Source organism: Papio anubis, chromosome 11 (assembly GCF_008728515.1).
Source record: "Papio anubis isolate 15944 chromosome 11, Panubis1.0, whole genome shotgun sequence".
Classification (NCBI taxonomy): Eukaryota; Metazoa; Chordata; class Mammalia; order Primates; family Cercopithecidae; genus Papio; species Papio anubis.
Window position 1 is genome coordinate 3615109 of NC_044986.1, and position 20722 is coordinate 3635830.

Sequence of the window (20722 nt, forward strand, 5' to 3'; positions counted from 1 at the left end):
ACTTTCCTCATTCATCTACTTTGTGTCTTTCTCAAAGATACAAGAACTGCAAAAATGTTGGTCTCTATTCTGTTCCATCGTTCTAAGTTTTGATCCTTATCGCAGTGTCTTGATTACCACAGATTTGTAGGAAGTCTTGGAACCAGGTAATGTAAGTCCTACAAATTCATTCTTCTTTTTCGAGATTGTTTTAAATATTCTAGGCTCTTTGTATTTTGACATAATTTAAAAGTGTGACTGAACTGAATACAGAGGACAATTTATGTAGATGTGACCTCTTGCAACACTGGCTCTTTCAATAACTAATAAAGATCCATTTACCTAGGTCTTCTTTAATTTCTTTCAGCCATGTTTTTATGCTGTTTAGTAGAGAGGCCTTGCATATCTTTAAATAATAATCTTTAATAATGCTAATGTTAAATACATAAAGTAACTGTTTTATAATTTACTTTTCAATAATATTATATAAAAATAGAATACATTTTACGTTAAAATTGTATCCTCAACCTTCTTAAATTCACTTATTGGTTTTAATAGTTATTTTCAACATTCTTTAAGATATTCTATATAAATAATTATGTGATCTGAAAATAAATACAATTTTACTTATACCTTTCTGTCAATGTATTCCTTTTTTTTCCTTCCATTTTTACATAGGACTCTTTCATCATTTTAAATTATTTTTGTCTTGTAGAAAATATATACCAGGCTCTGGCCTTTTAAACCAGTGTACTAATCTATGTGTTTTTATTTGAATCTTAAAAACATTTACATTTAATGTAATTATCAATATGATTGGGTTTAAGTCTACCAACTTGTTATTTTTCCTATCTGTTCTTTGTTCTCCCTTTCCCCTTCCTTCTTTTACATTCTTTTTCTTTAAAAGAATTAGCATTCTATTTTATCTTTTCTGTTGGCCCATGAGCTATAGATTCGGGTTATTTTTAGTGGTATTCTAGGATTTTTAACATGCATTCTTAATTTATCAAAGTCTGCCCTCAAATATTATACTTGTTCATAAAGCAAGAAACTTAGAACAATATATTTCCATTTCCCCAGAGTCTCATCTTCTACGCTATTGTTGTCATATGTTTTCCTTTTATGTGTATTATAAAATACAAAATACATCTTTATTAACTTTACCATGAACAGTTAATCATCTTTTAAATAACAGAAGAAAAATTTCATACTTGTCCACATATTTTCTAGTTCTAGTGATGTTCATTTATCTGAAATTGGTTCAACTTATAGTTCCCCAATAGTTGTCTGGTTTCATGTGGTTTACAAATGCATGTATGACTCTGTAATCTGCAACAGACTCAATGGGATACCATGCAGACCTCTGGAATTCTTTCTCTGTATAGTTCCCTCTTCTCCCGTACTCCACCCACGAATTCCAGCCAGCTGGAGCACTAGGGCACATATCCTAGAATATTGGTAGCATCATTATTAGTCTTAAAGGCAAAAACTTCAGAACCCAAATGTCTACTGACAGAAGGAAAGAAAACAAACTATTACTTCACCTGGGTGGCACACATATGACTCTGTCCTTTATTATTTATTCCTCACAAGTCAGTTTTGAATATCCGTTTGTCCAAAGTAAATATTTCATAATAAAAATAATGAAACTATCAACTTGCCATCCATGTGCTCGATGATTACTCTGAATGAAACTCCTGAAACTGCTACTCTTCTCATCCGATAAAATGATTGCAAATGTATTTATTTACATATTTTTCTCATTTTTTACCCCTGACATTTAAATTTACAACAGGAGAGAGAAGAGGAGAGACCCAAGCATTTGGGGTCCATGCCCTGAGCTCTGGGTAGGGGCAGGGAAGGCCCATTCAACGCTCACTCTCAAGAGAAATCCAGGTCCAGGGACATTAAACAAACCGTGAAAATGGGTTGACACTTTGCTTATTCACTCATTCATTGTCAAGCACTGGCAGGCACTGCTCTGAGTGCACAGACAGAGAAGAAAGGTCTCCTGCCCCAGTTTCAGGAGCACACGCTGGCAGGGTGCAAACACCAACCTGCAGTGCACCAGTGACTACCACAGTTGAGTCAGGCAATGTTTAGCTGTGTGCTCTTTGCCCCTCCATTCCCCTCACTTGCTGCCTTCCTAAGAGTTCATTTTGTCCATAACTGTATCCATAGCATATCAGAGAATGCCTCCCGGTACTCAGGAACCCGCTAGGGCAGAGTGAGGCACAGGGCAGAGAGCCCGGTGCTGTGGGAGGGTTGGGGGAGTGTGACCCTGTGGGCCCCCAAGGCCACGAGGGCTGTGCTGAGCCAGGAGGGGCTGAGGCTGGCTCCCCAGACCCCAGTGACCCCACCCCAATCATGCTCACCCTTTTGCAGCAGCCTACTTGGGCACACGCTTTGAACGTGTCATCCCAGAGTGCAGGAGTCCCAGCAGGCAGCCATTTATTGTGGCCTAGAACTTAACAGTAAGTAGGAAGACGAAATAACAGGTTGAAAAATGTTCTTTTCCCAGTTACAATATAAATTGACTCCATGCATTTCATGTGGAGATGACAAACCAAAACACTCCTGAACCGCTGTGGGGCGGTACTAGTCACACTTCCTGTAACCCATACAGTACTAGTCACACTTTCTGTAACCCGTACGGTACTAGTCACACTTCCTGTAACCCGTACGGTACTAGTCACACTTCCGGTAACCCGTACGGTACTAGTCACACTTCCTGTAACTCATACAGTACTAGTCACACTCCTGTAACCCGTACGCATAGCAAGCAAGGGCAGAGGGCAAACGTCCTTGGGAAGTTCTGTTGGGTGCAAAGAGCAGCACTTCCTAGTAACGGCCCAATCTTCCCTGAGTTCCAAAGGACCAGGTGGAGTCAGCTGTCCTGGTTTGCTAACTACCACTTGGATTTTGGAGAAAAGACTCTGTGAAATAAGCAGGTATTTCTTTTGCTGACTGTTTGGTGGTCTCATTTTACCCTCATGACATTTTACGCAACGTTACTACTGTCCCCACTTTACAGACAGATAATCAGAGGCTTGGAAAGGGTGTTATGGGCTAAACTATGTTCTGCCAAAATTCGTATGTCAAAGCCCTAACCCTGAGCATTTCAACTGTCTTGGCAGATGGGGTCTTTAAGAGGTGAAGAAGTTCACATTCGGTTGTTCAGGTAGCCCTAATCCGATCTGACTGGTGTCCTTGTAAGAAGGGGAGATTATGATATAGAGACCCAAGGGATGCACGCCCAGAGGAAAGGCCATGTGAGGATGCAGCAAGGGGATGGCCATCTGCAGGGCAAGCAGGGCGGCCTCAGCACCTTGGTCTGAATAGCTGAGACCCCGCTGCATCTTGGTCTTGGACTTCCAGGCTCCAGAGCTCAGAAAGATTTCAGTTGTATAAGACGCCAGTTGGCAGCACTTTGTTTTGGCAGCCTGCACTGATCAATACGAAGGCTAAGAGTGTTTCCCGAGGTTGCCCCAGTGCGCACCAGGCAACCACACAGCATGTGCCAGCTAATGGCCCTGACACAGGAGTAGGGCCCACATGGTGACAGGATATCTGAGCGGGCACACGCATCGGCTCTAGACAGCCTGAGAAGGTGACACGCCTAAGCGGGCACACGGACCAGCTCTAGACAGCCCGGGAAGGTGACATGCCTGAGCAGGTGACATACCTGAGTGGGCACACAAACCGGCTCAGGACAGTCTCGGAAGGTGACACGTCTGAGCGAGCACACAGACCAGTTCTGGACAGCCTGGGAAGGTGACATGCCTGAGTGGGCACACAAACCAGCTCTGGGCAGTCTTGGAAGGTGACACGCCCGAGTGGGCACACAGACCAGCTCTGGAAAGCCCAGGAAGGTGACGTGCCTGAGTGGAAGGTAACACAGCTGAGTGGGCACACAGACCAGCTCTGGACAGCCTGGGAAGGTGACATGCCTGAGCAGGCAGACAGACTGGCTCTAGACATCTCAGGAAGGTGACACACCTGAGCGGGCACACAGACTGGCTCTAGACAGCCTGGGAAGGTGATATGGCTGAGCAGGCACATGGACTGGCTCTAGACATCTCAGAAAGGGGACACGCCTGAGTGGACAAATGAACTAGCTCTAGACAGCCTGGGAAGGTGATGTGCCTGAGTACACATCACCTTGACAGCCCGGGAAGGTGACACTCACCAGAAGAGGGCAAAGGAAGGGCAGGAGGTGTGTCCAGCTTCATCCCTCAGATCCTGGAAGACCTGTGCTGTGCCCACCTCGAGGTGCGAACGTGAGGGGGTAAGTGACTGAGAGCCACAGCTGCTCAGAGACACTCACTCTTGGGTCAGCTGTGCCAGCCTGGAGTGAAGAATCACCCTTTGAAACGGAGGGCAAGCAGGGCCACCAGGGCGAGGATCGGGAGCAGCCGCCACTGCCCGCACTCAGCAGTGCCATCGTCTAGCCCCCTTGGCTTTGGTTTTCCTAACCATACAATCAGACAGAGCTGCTGGATTGTACAGGGCTCCGACGCAAGGAGACACCTAGCCCGAAGCGCCACTGCCTTTGCAGGCTGTCACTTCCAGGTCGAAGCCTAAAGCTCCCTGTGCACATTCAGCAGATGGAGCAGAAGAGATGAGCTTTGCCTTGTAGCTCTGGTCGTGTAAATCATATTCATCTTCTAGGGGACTAGAAGTCCTGGCCTTAAAACCAAGACATTATCTCAGAGGCCAAACCAAAGTCAAGTGTCCCCGCGTTGGGGTCGTGCCGTGGTCAGCTGGCTAACACAGAAAGAGCTCTGTGTGTCTCTCACAGCACATGGGTTGACATAGAAACATCCTGGGGGCAAGGCCAGATTCCATTTCCAAAATCACCAAGGCCAGCCCCGCAGACCAGAGCAAGGTAGGAGCTGTGGGCACTGTCAACCCTAACCCTGGTAAGACCAGCTTTTTAAATACACATTGGGCCATGAATAATATTTAAATGCACTGCTTTAATACAAATAACCACCACCCCTCAATGTAATTTTCAAAAAGAATCCTGTTTTCTAGAAAAGGAAACAGGCATTACTGCTGCTCACTGTCCCCAGAGGAGAGTCAGGGTCCCTAGCCAGGTGTGCGGCACGGAGGGACCATGGCCGGCCAGCCATGTATGGGTCTAAGATGCAGACTGTACCGTACATCAAAAGGTGTTAATGGTTTCAATATTTATCTGCTGCAGGGAAGCACTCTAAAAAGAAGACAGAAAAAAAAAAATTCTGCTAATGGCTGTGTCTTTGCCATTAAAATGAAAAGCTTAATGCATCTTATAATCAGAGGACAATTTGCAAATCATTAAGAGAAATGTAAAATTCCATTAAAATACAAATCAAGAGACTCTCCCTGGACTAATAATCTTTTTGATATTATTTTGCATTTCACTATTTCTGTTCCAATACCCAGGTCCCACAAATGATCAGCTACTGAACACGCTATTTACCACAGCCTACTTCTTTAACGAGAGACTGGGAGAAGGATGATCTGCTATTCAGAGCAGGTACTAATGAAGAATTCCATATATTCTGAAATTTAATTAAAACCCCAAAGATTTCAAATTAGATGCAATTTGAAATGCCTGGGGCAGAAATACATGCACTTCCGTGGCAAGGGTATCACACTGAAAGTTGATACCGTAATTGGTCTTGATGTATTTTTGTGTTGCCGGGCTGAAGCACAGAACTCATAACCATATAAAAATTCTCTGTAGATTACCTGCTCATTGAAAATGCCATCACTCAGGTAGTCCTCTACTAAATTACCATGCTACTAAAATGCACAAAGTGATTCGGAGAGTGGAGCGGCACAGCTGGCCGACGCTGCCAATGAGTTATGCATGCGTCAACGCGGCCTTTTTTCTTAGTAAAATATGCTCAGTTGAATATTAAAATATAATTGGCATTCAACCTAAGTAGCTTAAACCATTTTGTTATCTTCTTTTAAACCGATTTGGCTCCTCCACAGTTATTTTCAAGAATGCGATTCACAAACTAATGATACCATCATATTCAGCTAGATTTGTACTGTTTTACATTTGTCATAAATAGGTACAGTTTCTACAGCCTTCTAGGGAGAGCCTTTAATATTAGCTGCTCTTGAACATCAAAGGCCCAATTCTTGGGAAAAAGCGGGGGGATGTGCCATTTCTGTTGGTTCTTGCATATTTTATTCTGAAAAGAGGAAGAGACGCGAATTTTCTATGAAAAGTATACGTCTTGGGCAAGCTGTAAGTCCTGACGTGTCTCTTGAGCTCAGTTGCTAGGTCTTACTAAAACCATCTAAGTAAGGAAGGGCTGAAGAGAAAATCAGGTTGCTTGGCAGGCGGGGGATCACGGAGCCCAGTGCATTTTTTTAAAAAGCAGACAGTGTGGGCACACACACCCACCCGTGGAAGACTATGGCCAAGTCCCCTTTCTTACACAATATGTGTTTGTGCAACAATTAACAACAGTACTCAAGAAGAAAGAAGTAGTTGTCATAGTAACAGCTACGCTGTACATATTTATGCTGGCAGAGAGGTTGGGTTCTCCAGAGCGCTGTTTCCTGGACGTTGCCAATACTTAACCTGAATATTTGGAAGGGCAGAGAAAGCCTGATCCAAACTTAACTGAGTCAAGTGTTTAAGAGCTTTCAAAAAAGGACTTTCTTTTCCTCGATTTCGTTCTTCAATTTACTTCTTTGGGAGTAACTTCTTGTATGGAATTAAAACGTGCTACAGAGCTGGAGACGCCCCAGCTGAGCCTCCAGGAAGTGTGCTCTGCCTTGAGGATGTTCCCATCTCCACGCGGCCTCGGAAGCGACAGTGACGGCCGCATACCTCCAACAGGAGAAAGGAGTTCCCTCTATGTCAATATTTGCTTTTTCCATTCTGACACCAGAAACAACATCTAAAGAGGGACAGAGACTCATGAATCTTACATTCCGAGTCAGCCTGAACATAAGGATTGCAGGCAAAAACCATATGTGTGAAAGCATTTACCTTAAACCATAGTTCTTACACTTTTGGCTCCTGCAATAGTTTTTTGGCATTATCACTATTAATTTTATACTGATATTTACATATTTAACACATTGATAACGTAGTCCAATTCTATGCACACGTTATTAAAATATCATTTTCTCTACAACCACAGGTAGTGGAGACAATTCTACTTATTATTGCTAGAATTATTTCAAATGCACTAACATTACCTGTAAAATATGAATGTGCATTTTATGATGACAAAAGATATGAAGTAAACATTCTCTTTTGGAGTAGCACAAGTCCAGCTAATGACTACAGTGGAAACAGAAATTTAGAAACATATTTAAGTGAAAAGTGTGTTTTTTACTTTACAACGGAGAGAAAATTCCTATTTTTCAAAGCCTATTTAAAATGCAAGTTTATTGAAGGAAGCAATGATGCAATTTACATTTCCTCATAGGCAGAAACCTGGTTACTTCTACTTTTTGAGGAGTCCATTCAAGTCCAACGCCAGGACACTGCGGACAATCCTTCTAAAGGCATTCACATAATTACGGTGACTTAATTTTTAATAGAAGCCATCACTGATTTACTGTTTCATTACTTCACCAGAGTTAAGTTATATTTTAATGCGAACATTTTCCCATAAAAGCAGCACTCATAATAATTTTAAATATTACAAGTCCTGCTTATTGTAGTAGAGACCCTAGTTATGTCCAACAAGGTGTGAAAGTGGCTGACTCTCAAACAGTCCTTTTGGTTTCCTCTCAGGCTTGGTAAATTGCTCTGTGTGAGGGCTGCTTCCTTTCCTCCAACTCATGGAAACCTCAGGGAACTAAGGACCCAAACACCTCTTACGTTCAGGATGAAACTCTCACCTAACTATGCTTCTCCTACAGACACTGTGGGATCGCTGATGAGTCAGAGGGCTCTGCACAGGGACACCATCAATTTCCTGGGATTCAGCAGGCCATGGCTCTGTTCCAGCCACTGCCAGTGGACCAGGAGCTGAGCTCCCCTTTCCTAGGAGAGGGGCAGGCATTTCCTCAACAGCAAAACATTCCTTCAATGGGCACCGCTTTTAAGTCTCAAACAAAAATAGCTATTAAATTAGGAATGTCAGACTTAGTAGAGGGTAAAGCACGCAGCAAAAGCATTCATAAGAGCTACCTCCATTTTGATAAATTCCTTTAGAACAGTAATTCTCAGAAACAGGGTATGTGTATGTGTGTGCCCATGCTAAGGTTTTAGTGTATCTTGAGGAGAGATAAGAAGAATAAATTTTTTTTTTTTTTTTTTTTGAGATGGAGTCTCGCTCTGTCTCCCAGGCTGGAGTGCAGTGGTGCGATCTCCATTCACTGCAAGCTCCGCCTCCCGGGTTCACGCCATTCTCCTGCCTCAGCCTCCCGTGTAGCTGGGACTACAGGCGCCCGCCACCACGCCTGGCTAATTTTTGTATTTTTAGTAGAGATGGGGTTTCACCGTGTTAGCCAGGTTGTCTCGATCTCCTGAACTTGTGATTTGCCCACCTCGGCCTCCCAAAGTGCTGGGATTACAGGCGTGAGCCTCCGCGCCCGGCCAGAAGTATAAAAATTTGTAGGTAGAATATTACAAATGAAATTTCTAGAGGATTCTGATATACACTCCCCCAACCCCACTGAATGAACTGAGATTTAAGAGTAACTTGAAAAAGGGATGTGCTTGAATGAATCATCGTTGAAACTTTAAAAATTCTCTCCTAGCCCAAGATGTTGTTCATAAGATAAAGAGCAAGAAAGCACTCATGACAATTGGTAGGTAGGAAACTGCATAATAAAATATGAAACAACGAACTAATACACAATCTGAACTTCAGGTTCTTTGGTCTATGAAATTCACCAATATGCCAGAGTGTAGCTGGTCAGGCAAGCTCAGGAGCTGAGAGTGACGTGTTCCGCCGTTACTGGGCTGGCCTGGCCAAGCAGTCCACGGGGCCAGCCCATGCAGGCAGAGCCCAGGGAAACCAGGAGAGCTCGGGGTGCCTAGGGACTCTGCGGACATGCCCTGCTGAAATGAGACTTTTGGATGCTGGGGCTGTGAGTCCCCAGCCTGGAGCAGCCCTCAACAGCATTCTGGATTATCTGACATTCTTGTTCCGCCGAGGGGCTGGAGGTGATGCAGGTATTCAAATAAGCCAGAACGGGTGACGGGAGCTCACTCACTGGGAAGGGAATCGCATCAATGGGGATGTCTCGTAAAAGCCAGGCCGTGTGCTGGCAGACGAGACCCTGGGAACTAGTGGTATGCACCTCCAGACAGCTCTGAAAGGGAAGACATCAGCGGGGATCTGGTCTTCTGCACCCACAGGGGATGGGTTCTTCGGGGCAGGGCTGGTATAAGTAAGTGTCCCCAGCGCAGAAGATCCCTCACCACCTCCATCCCTGCCAGCGCTCACTCTACCCTTGTTTCGCACACATCCTGCACTTTCACTGATCCCTGCCCTATTTTTGCTTTTAAACATTCCAGCTTCTCTTTGTGTCAAGTTTCTGAACCACAGAAATGCACTGGGCTTTCCTCTCCATGGTAGAAATGACGAGTTCCTGGTGGTGGTCCCTGGTACTCATTCCAGACATCGGACAATCCTACTGGCCACCTGGAAATCTGTGGGCCTGCCATCCACTCTCAGCTGTGGATCGGTTCTTCTTCTTTTCACATTTCCTGGTGAAGGTTCCAGAAGGCCACAGATCTTGATTTCCACATTTGCCGTCCAGGAAAGGAGCCCAGCAGCTCTAAGGCCGAAAGAATTACATTTTCACCAGCTGTTTTTTCCACTTAAATGCAGTGTTGTTAGCTTGTTCTAATCAATAAACGGGCACCGGAAGAAGGTTTACAAACCCTCCAGCTCCACCACGTAATATCTCAGCAAGGTCAACAATATTTATGAGCCCTCGTTTAAAATCAAGGGGAACAGTGGTGGCCGCCCAGAGGTGGCTGCAAATGCATCTCCTATTTTAGCTATTCTCTTCTCCTTTGATTGGTAATTTCTTTTTCTAAGTTCAGGGAAAATATCGGTACAAAGTGCTGAAAGGAGAAAGCCTGTGTGCTGTCGTGATCTATGTGGAAGCCACGAGAGACATCCCCTCTTGGCTGCAGCGCCTCTGCAGAAAAACTCAGGCTGGATCACGACCTATGAGGTACATTTTAAGAACACCTAAACGGGCCGCAGGACCTTTGGGTGAGGAGGGCTGAACTGCCCCTTTCCAGGGGAGGCCACCTGCTTGGGTGCCCATCAGGGATGTGCTCTTTCCTGGATGTGAGAAGGCAGCAGAATGGGGTTGTGGGGGCTGGATGAGCCTTTGCTTGGCTCTTCAAGAAGGATTTCTAATCTTAAAGGGCTGGCTCCGGTGAGGACCCAAATAATGATGCTATTCTCTTCTCCTCTCCTCCCTCGTCATCCTCTCCTGGGATGTGCATCTTCCAGGACCCACGTGGTCCCCACTGGAAGCACCAGCAAAGAGGGCCCGTCTTCCAGGACACGGTGGGAACCTCAATGAATTCACCCGGAAGGGCCTTTCCGTTAACTCTGGGGCAGGGCTTTTGTTAGAGGCCCTTTTGAAATGAGGAATTTGATGGAGACACAAAAATACAAAATATGAATCCTTTCTGCGGCTGTGTAATACAAGTTACAAAAACTTAACTTCTACCAGCAGGCGTTAAAAAACGGAGATTTTGCTGCTGCCATGCAACTGGATTTCATAGCTATAAGCCAACAGCTGTGACGAAGGGATTATTAAAGTGTTAAATATTTCATTTAAAAGGGAACATTGCAGTCACTTTACAAAGAAAACTCAGAACTCGTCTGTTGAACGCCTTCATCTGTGAGAAGGCTGGGGTCCCAGCTAGGCTTCCCACAGTCTTGCGTGGGCAGCCCCAAGGCTTGGTCCCGCCTTGGCAGGAGCAGAAAGGCCCTGGCCTCAGGGCCTCCCTCAGCAGCCTGGGGTCAGCCACACCTGCCGGCAGGGTCTCCATGGGTGGGAGGGCTCAGGGACCTGAGGACGTGCCCAGATGGGTTCTGTATCTGAAAGTCCATCCTTGCCTTCCACAGCTCTGCTTTTCTTGAACTCATTGTAAAAAGCTGCTTTTGGCAAACTAGGGTAGAAAGGATTTCTTGTAACTGCGTTGCCCGCTGACCTCTACGGCTTCTCCAGGAGGCGTATTATATAAAGAAGCTAAACATTTTCATAAATAAACACTAAGAAATCAGGGGGTGTTCAGAGAAAAGTTTAAATGATATTTCATTATAAAAGAAAAAAGTAAAAATGTATTTCGAAAATAATGGCTTCATTAAATAAGTATTTCTTGAGGAAAAATGAATGATAAATAAATACAAAGCTGACCCTGTGAGAGGCTTACGGGGAAAAATGACCTCCTTAAAAAGTTACGCTGTGCAACGAAACGCTGGGTCTCGGTCACACAGTAGCTAGAAAATGGATTTTGTTGACACTTTAAAAAAACCAGAATAGCAAACCAAAAAAGCCAAAAAACCCAAAACCAAGAAAACTTTGACGAATTTTATTTTAGGAAATGACCTGACTAAACCAACACTTGAACCAGAAATGAGGATACGCTTCACTGGACAGCTCAGGTTTCTTCTTAATCCCTCCAGCAGCACAATGAGGCTTCCTTCCAGGGCCTCAGCGCCCTCCCGCTGGGAAACCCCACCTGTCCCGGCCTCACAATGAGGCCGCCCCGGAGACCTCCGGACACTGGGTCGGGAAAGGCAGCTTCACTGTCCCCAGGCAGAAACACCCCAACAGCGACTTAGTTACTAACCTGTCTTTGGAAATTCCCCAAGATAAGAAGTTGAACCGTCTGAGATTTCTAGGATTTGGTAAGTTTTAACTTCAAAAACAGCAATTTCGTATGGTTCAACGTAATGCATATTTTTGTGGTTAGCCTTAAAAAGCAAATCAAGAACAGCATGTTCATTCCAGAGAGGAATCCTGGAAGGCGAGGTGGTGCTGCGAAGAGGTGGCGTGCAGGAGAGGCTCTTGCCGTGGCAGGACGGGCCTGAGGAAGGGATGAAGGCTGGAACTGTGCGGTCAGAAGTGTTACCAGCCAGGCCTTCAGAAAGAAAGGGTCAATGTGCTGGAACTCAAGGATGAGCTCAAATACAATCACGTTTTTAAAACTGTTTACGTAGATAAACCAGGCTGAAATAGATAAACCTGGTCTCAATCTCAGAAGGGAGAATATGGTGAAAAATGATATGCAGAAGTATGTTAAACATATACAAAAATTAAAATGTACAGAAAAGGGAACTGGTCAAGGAAACATTCATTCCATGTTACAATGGACCCATTCCTCTCAGTCTGCAAAGCAGGTTGATTTCTGTTACTCCACAGCTTCCAAGGGGCTCTGAGATGTCAAAAGACTTTTCCTCTAAAAGACCCACTCCCCTCACTGTTGATTTCACTGACGTTACGAGATACAAACTGGACAGAGAGCAAACCAAACTCATGCCAGAAAGAATGGGGCGTACCCACATCTGGGAGAACCAATTAACTCGCTGTTAGCAACCATCCACCATCCACCTCCCCTTCTTCAAACAGTAAAATCCGTACACCTGGCCCCTGCCCAGGAGTAAATGATTGAGCTAAATGTTAAAAACCTGGCTTGCACATGTTGTGGTGGGGAATCCCAGCCCCCATAGCAACCACTTAACCATCCGCAGGCAGGCCTGGCCCAGGGGACTCCAGCCGCCACCCTCGAGAGAAGGGCCTGAGCTCAGCACCCTGAGTCTGCAGCCAGCCTCATAGTTCCTCGAGTACAAAGAGAGAAGGATGTGAGAGGCTGTCACACTCCCACCCCAAAACTTTGCCGGAGTGCACCTCATCCCAGCTAGAGGTATCCACCCACACTGTAGGGCTTTCCAAGAGGGGCAGGGCCATGAGGGAGCCAGACAGCCTTTACCAGTATCCCAGTGGCTACTTTGAGGTCTTCCTGGTCACCAAGAGCTATCATGACCTGCCAGCCCAGGAAGCAGCCTGGCCTGGCGTGGGCTGAAAGTCAGGGAGGCAAGGGTAGGTGTGGCCGATCCCAACTCTGCTTAAGCACTAGGGACTTGACTGAGGAGCCCAAGGGGCCCCCCTGCCGTTGTCGGCTCTAGGAGCAGCAAATACTGCCATGGGCAGAAGTGAGGGGGGAAAGGCTCAGCGGGGGCTCAGTGCTTGCAGGGGTGGTTTGGAGTGTGTCTGATTATTTCTAGTGCCTCCCTCCTTGCTGGCCACCCCCGTCCCGGAGTTCCTGTCAGCAGCTGCAGAGGCCTCCTCCTCCGCTTCTTCCCGGCCTGCCCCAGCGCACATCACTCTCTGGACCCTGGTGAGACCAGGCCAGCAGGGTCTAGCTCCATGGCCAGGACCACCATATGACTTGGAGAAAACTAACAATTTTCATGGAACTTTTGCCTCTACGTTTTTCATAAAGTTGCACAATAAACCTTAGGTAAACTTCAGGGGTTTGCAGGCTCGTCCTCCCAGCCTCCATACGATTATGCGGATACCTCCTGCCCTGGTTTTATAAGAGAACTTTTCTGTCCTGAGACCTTACATTTCAGCTCACATATTTGACAGGCTTAAGGAGAAAAAAAGCCTCCTGGGCAGCTCTTCAGCCTTGTTCCTCCTGGCAGGTGAACCCCCAAACAGAGATCGTACAGAGAAGAGTTCACCACTCTAAGATCCCCAAGCCCCAACTTTAGTAAACAAAACCAATCTCTGACTTCCTTGGGCCATGCAGCAACATCCTGCCCTGTGCCCAGCTCGTCAGGGGTACAGCAAGCAAGGTCCCCCACACCGTCTGCTTGGCTCACTGGCTTGTGGTGCTGGGCAGAGGTGGGTCCGTAGCTGGCGGCAGCCCAGGAGGCTTTGGTAGTGCCATTGTCCTGGCGGCGGCCCATTGGTGGGCAAAGATGATGAGAGGTTTCGTGGATGTTTGTGGTTCCATGTAAAGGCCCACCCACTCTAGCTTCCTGCCCGCCCGTCCTACAGATCCCCACTGAACCCTTCCGGAGATAGTTCTATATGATTCAGAGGACAGCAAGGTGCCTGGTCCATTACAGCTGTACAGTTTCAGTTCATGATGCACAAAACGTGCTCATGACTTCATCTGTTCGCCTGTCTGACTTCGTAAGTGAACTCAGGTATTAGCCCAACCTTCAGGGGTTTCTCTACCTGCTTCCCCTGAAAACGTCTCTCCATTTTCAAGCCTGTGTTGTGCTGAGAAGCACTGCAGCAATCAGAATACTGTTAAGCTTACCCAGCAAATCCGATCTGAAATTCCAAATTGCTTTAAATTCACCACATGTAAAATCTCAAGGTAATCTTTCCCTTTAAGGATATATAAGTGTACAACTCCTTATATACATCATATATGAATATACATTCACTTATACAACAATGATTATGAAAAACTCACTATGCAAAATAAATTTCTGGCATGTGTCTGGAATGATTTTAGTTGCTGTAATTAATTTCTGTATTGAGCAGAGCCAAACACAAGCTGTAAAAGAAATGTCTGGGAAATGTTTTAGGTTATCACAAGCCTTAAGCAGGCTATGTACAGGTAAGTTCTCAAGCTATCTCTTAAGAAAGAATATCGCTAACTCTGGTATGTTTGAGAAATTAAATGCAAAACTTATCCGAGAAGCTCCAATGCTGCTACCTGCTACGATGTAAGCGTCACAAACAGAGTGTATGGAAGTGGCTAAATGTCCACGCACAAGTTTCGTTTTCTGTGCTGTTGGCAAGCAGATAGTTGAAGTTCACAATAAGCTTATTGAAAAATTTACTGCCATTCAGATGTGTTCCTATTTAAACCTTTCAGCCAGCGAGAGTCAAGAGTCAATCTGCATGCATCATTTTTACTGCCTTTGCCAAGAATTATGCGACCCTGTGCCAAAACTAACACAAGCGTTGGAGTGGGTGGAGGCGGTGAACCCCTGTCCCTCCAGCTCGGCCAAACGCTGTCTCTGTTTAGCTGATGTAAAAATGCCAAGCTGGTATACTCAATAAAATGAAGTGTGAAGTCAGCGATCGTTAATAAGTCAAGCTCCCCAAAGGAACCACCGCAAATGGCTTAGTTACTGACCTTGCTGGAAAATGGGATGGTGAAGAGCCGGCACGGGGAGCTCTTCGACAGCCTCGGGCTGGTGGAAATAGGCATTCAGCCAGGCCGTGCACTGCATCAGGGGCTCCGGACCTCCGAGAACCTCAGCAGGGGCTGGGACCTCCATGGCACTGCAAAAGTGAGAACAGGGGCTTAGTAAACCTCTGGGCCCTGCCTCCACACATTGGAAAAGCAAAAACCTATTGCATCTAAACGGGCAAACACCTGCGGCTGCTTCACGGGCACACGCGTCTCAACTAGCTGTGCAGCAGAGAGCGGGACTGGTGAGGCAAGGACCCACCGAGGGTGGGTCCCACTCTCGACCTTCAAGTACCCACTCTCCACCTTCAGGCCTCCCAGGACGTGCGCTCTGAGTCTGCATCACAGCGCAAAGCAACCCAAGTGACAGTGTCCCTTTGTAAGACTTACAGACGGCATGGCTGCACCTAAGTCATCAAGCACTCACTATCGAAAAGTTTCCAGAAATATCAACACAGTCATTAGACTGCACCACACAGCCCACCCCACCCCAAGTCCAACAACGCAAGGCCACAACCACGCGTCCTGCCTCCTCCATAGCTGTGCTGTGTTCAGGGGAGTCCTCAGGGTTCACTTTCGGTCCCCTGATTCCCACACTCCAGAGGGCCTAGTCTGTGTTTCCTTCATCCAGCGAGTCTGTTCTCTTGGGAGCAGCCGTGTGCCTCACGTGCCTGCGTCTACTCGGTTCTTTCTCAAATCTTCCTTTTTTTTTTTAAATTTTGAGATGGAGTTTTGCTCGTTGCCAAGGCTGGAGTGCAATGGCTCAATCTCAGCTCACTGCAACCTCCACGTCCCGGGTTCAAGCGATTCTCCTGCCTCAGCCTCCCTAGTAGCTGGGATTACAGGCGCCTGCCAAGCCGGCTAATTTTTTGCATTTTCAGTAGAGATGGGGTTTCTCCATGTTGGCTTCCTCATCTTGGCCAGGCTGGTGTCGAACTCCCGACCTCAGGTGATCCGGCCGCCTGGGCCTCCCAAACTGCTGGGATTAAAGGCGTGAGCTACCATGCGGCCTTCTTGGTTCTTTCTGGCCACTCTCCTCCCTTCGGTCTCCTGCAGTTTGAACCTGTACCTCTCAGAGTCGCTTCAGACTGTTTTGTGGCTGCCTCTGTTTGGGGTGTTCATTCTTCTGTGGCTTCGACCTGGTGGCCCCTAACGGAAAGGATTCTCCATCCCCAGCAGGGGTGGATGTTCCGGGGCTGTGTTCCACAGACTGAGGACACGGCCCTGAAGGGGAGGTCTCCCACTGCCACCCGGGGCTGTGGCGTGCATGACACAACCTATTGTGATTTCAAGTGCTGCGGAACCCCACCGGGAAGCCCCGGCACAGGGTCCGTTATCTTCAGGTGACTCCCTTCCTTCCTTCCTTGCTTCTCAAGGCCCCAGACAAACGGCACGCTTCCCCGGGACTTCCCAGGCTTGGAGCGCGGGAGTTTTCTAGTTTCCTTTCACAGACAGTGCTGCTCCTCAGGCTTCTGTGAAAAGGTGGGGAGCATCACTGCACTGTGGAGGCTGCGGACGCACAGCTCCCACGGGCCCTTCACCCTTCCTTCCTGGGCTGCCTCGGGGGCTGTGCGCTGAGATCTACAAAATGCTTCTCCTTGACACACGCATGCTGCTCTGGGAGGCTCCCAATGAAGGCTGCATTTGCCTGGACGTGCAGCCCAGCACAGGCGGCCAATGCAGCCAAGAGCACCATCCCAACTATCCACACAAGGGTGGACATGGCTGGTCCATGGAGAGGAGGCAACAGAGCCAGCCCCGGAGCTGCAAACAACCGGCATTTCACTTAGTATCACAGAATTGGAGGCTGTTTTAGAAAAGAAGATACAGTCACAACTTCTTAAAACACCTTCACACGAAGAGCTCAGATGATCTCTGGAGCGATTAGTTCTTGCTTTTCCTGTGAGGTAAAAACCAAGCTTGTACAAATCTGAATAAAGTCAAAAGTACATAATGAGGCAAGAGATAAAAGGAAGCCGAACACCTTCCTTATAGTTAAAAAGGTTTACTCTCTTATGCAGTTAAAGTGGAAATAAAGATAACCATAGCTTACACGTCTAGTTAAACAAACACAGCCTTTCGTGTATTGGGCTTGTGTTAAAGATGATACAAATTACTTTGGCTTAAAGTGTACTGTGGGCGGAAATACCCTGGCACTTCCATTCAGAAAAGAAACCAGGGCCTCAGCAGCAGGAACCTCGTTTGCATTCCATCTGGGATACTCACATTTTAACAAGAGACAATTAAAAATGGAGAAGCTGGGATCTAAAGTTCCAGAGCTTCTGCCTGAGTAAGTGCCTGTGATGGCATTTCCACCTTCCCAGAAGACAGCAGACATGCCGAGGGGCACACACGGCCGTGGGCCTGCGTCTGCGACACCTACAGCGTGTGGTGACACCATGGCCAAGCCCACGGGGCGGCAGGGAGAAGCTACAGGGAGGCACAGAGCTGCACCTGTGTTGTTATTTTCGTGTGGAGTTGTGCTTTCCTTCCATTGCTGGGAGGAAGTGGGGGACACATCCCAGTGAAGGATGTGTCCAGGGTTACTTCGCTTTGAGGTCCTGCAGGTGCAGAAATGTGCATGTCATCTGACAGCAGGCGCAGTGATGGAAGACCTCGGGCCAGCCTCACACGCTGTCCTGTCCTGGAGGCTGGGTCTCTGGGCTGGAGTGGTTTGTGGGTGTAAAAGTCTCTGCCGAGATCCTTGGGTCTTTCTAAAAATGGACCTCTTCGGGTGAGACGCACATAGGGGTCCCCGTACACTGTTTTTCACAGTGGAACAGGAGGGTGGTCAGAGGTTTCCAAGCACGCAGATATTGACAACTTTAAGGAAGGAGCCAGAGAATGAAGGGAAAAAGAAGGAAGCTCACTAGGATGACCGGCAGCCACAGACAATTGAGACCAGCAGTTGGGCCTGAGAACTAAGCCCAGCAGAGCTGGCTACAGTTCATGGCTGACCCCATGAACACTGCGGCCAGACAGAACAGGCCCTGGCCTTCTCTAAGCTGCCACCTTATCCAGACCCCTGCCTGAGGGAACTCATGCAGACAGGGCCCTCGTTCAGCCCAGTACCCTCAATACACAGGCTGAGGTCTCCACAGCCCAGGCCACTGCCTGGAAACCCTTATCGGCCGCCATCACAAAGAGGCCCCGGGGAAACCGGGCTCACTCTGCAGGCAGAGAACTGGCTTGCCGAGCAGGGCAACCAAATGGCCTCTCTCCGAGTTCCCTTGGGGCATGGAAGTGCTGTCTTCTCACTGCCCCGATTTGCTTCCCGCTTAGTGAGGTCTGGCCATGGAAAGGAGAACTTCTGCTTGGCTTAAATATTATTCAATTTCAGAGACACATCTTCAATCATTCGATTCATGCTCCGCTCCTTGCTAACTGAATAAACAGGGTACTGATGATATCTAAGAAGAAAGATGGAGAAATATGTAATGTGCTTTGCTGTCCTGATCCCCGGGGAAGGCGGCAGAACAGAGGGGTGGAAGCAGCGTGCAGGGAGGGTTAGTCCCAGCTCCCTCCTGAGTGACAAAGAGCTGTCAACCACCACTGTCCAGACAGGAAGAGCAAGCGTGATGGGGCCCATGTACCCCAACCTTCAACTGGGGAAACAAGACCCCTGATCAAGCCACCTGGGCCTGGCACCTTCTGCAGCGAGAGCTCAGCCAACGTCTCCTGCAGGGTTTGAGGGATGGGACAGGAAGGGGCTGAGGCGCTGGGTGAGGGTCTTTTCTCCTGCATTACCTCCGCTGACGTCGTGAGCTGGCATCCGTGGTGGCACCTGGGGCTGCAGGATTTGGGCTCCCAAGAAAAGGTGCTCCCCCGGCGAGGATGGGGCGGAGCACAGGGGCTGCCATTTCAGTGGTGGGTGAGTTGCAGGGACCCCGGGGAAGACTGGGATGTGGGACTGGTTGGCAAAGCAAGCACCTCAAGGTCAGGGTTAGGCTCCAGAACTAGAGGGGTCTGGCCGGCCATCACACCCTGCAGATGGGGTCTCTCAGGGAAGCGAGGGTACGCTGTGGGAGAGGGGGCATTCTACCACAAGAGCTGGGAGCTTCTGTGCCCCCAGCAACTGCTCAGACTCCAGAGTGAGGGTTCCCTCCTCAGCACCCCTGAGCAAAATGGGGTGCGCTCCAGCACTGCAAGGCTCTGCCCACGCGGGCATCCTTCTCTCGTGCTGCTGAGGGAATTGAAATGTGAGCTGGCTTTCCTAGCATTTCCCACTCTTAAAAGGATATTTGAAGAATTTTTATAGTAATAAAATTCATCTTAAATTGATTTTTTATGCTTGTGCTAAAGATCTCAACCTCTGATTTACTCTGTAGTTCTCTTTTTTAACTCTTTCTCTATTGGCATTAGGTAACTATTCATGGGTGAAATGTAATTAAACAGCTTTGATTCTGAAGTAAGGATTTATGATACTACATTTAAAATGAATGGCATTAAACACACACATAAAACCAGATTTTTAAAGCCATGACACAAATTTCCATTTCTACAGTAAAATGAAATTTATTCTCCTGCCCTGCCCTCTCCTCCATCCTGCCGCGCTCGGCCCTGGAAGAGCTGGGGGTGACGGCCTCTCTCACGGCGGCACTTATCACGGGGGAGTTCCTCGGGCTTCCCCGCTGGCGAACCCTGAAACGCCAATAATTACGGGCTCCGCAGCCCACGCGCATGGAAATCCCACGTCCCAGTCTTCCCCAGGGGACCTGCAACTCACCCACCACTGAAATGCTGGCCCTGTGGTCCGCCCCATCCTCGCCAGGGGAGCACCTTTGCTCAGGAGCCCAAATCCTGCAGCTCTGGGTGCTGCCACGGACTCCAGCTCAAGACGCCAGCTGGAGACTCTCATCTGGCACCTCAGCCCCTTTCTGTCCCACCCCTTGAACCCTGCAGGAGACAAGACCCTCTCCCAGCATGGGTGGGGAAACGCTCAGAGCACATCAGAGTCACGCCTCCCCTAGGCCTCTCCCAGGACATCACGTGTCACCCACAGAATAATCCCGAGGCAAATATCATGACACTGGTGCCTTTCACTTTCTTTGACTTGGCATGAGAAGATGGTGGCTGGTGGGTGAAAAAGACGCACAGCTTTGCTGGGCATGTGTACACGGGACAACAGGGCGTTGGGCACCTTAACACAGCAAAGCCAGAGCCACGTGGCCCTGGCTCAAGGATTTCTTTAAGAAAAACACAACTGTTGGCAATGCCAGGGGTTCCTTAAAACCAAACCGGACGACACTGACCTGCCCTGGGTGGAAGCTCCCAGAGCCTCAGCAGACTGGAAGGCCCTGGTGATATTCTCCCGGAGCTGCCGCCTGTGGGAAGCTGCCCCAACCCATTCCCCTTCCCTGGCTTGGAAAAACAATGTCCCAGTGATGAACTGCCTTGCAGATTTGATTTAAATCTCCTTCCCTTCAACCCAAACCAGGGCACAGAAAGGTGGTCAGAACGTTCCAGCACAAACTCATAACATATGGGCACAGGAGCTATTCCAGGGAAAAGTGTCCTCCCTACCTGCATGAAGCTTCCTTTCCAGACACTGATATTATCAAGAACATGAAGGTACAG

General features: G+C 47.8%; 1 protein-coding gene across 4 annotated transcripts in view; it reads right to left on the reverse strand.

Annotated features, from left to right (window-relative positions):
* Positions 1-20722, reverse strand: part of MGMT (O-6-methylguanine-DNA methyltransferase) — a 291457-nt gene that overhangs the window by 34757 nt on the left and 235978 nt on the right. For all 4 annotated transcript variants that reach the window (XM_017944446.2, XM_017944453.2, XM_017944452.3 and 1 more), the window contains exon 3: positions 15089-15237. In XM_017944446.2, coding sequence (XP_017799935.1) covers positions 15089-15237 — 149 coding nt within the window. The remainder of the gene's footprint in view (positions 1-15088; positions 15238-20722) is intronic.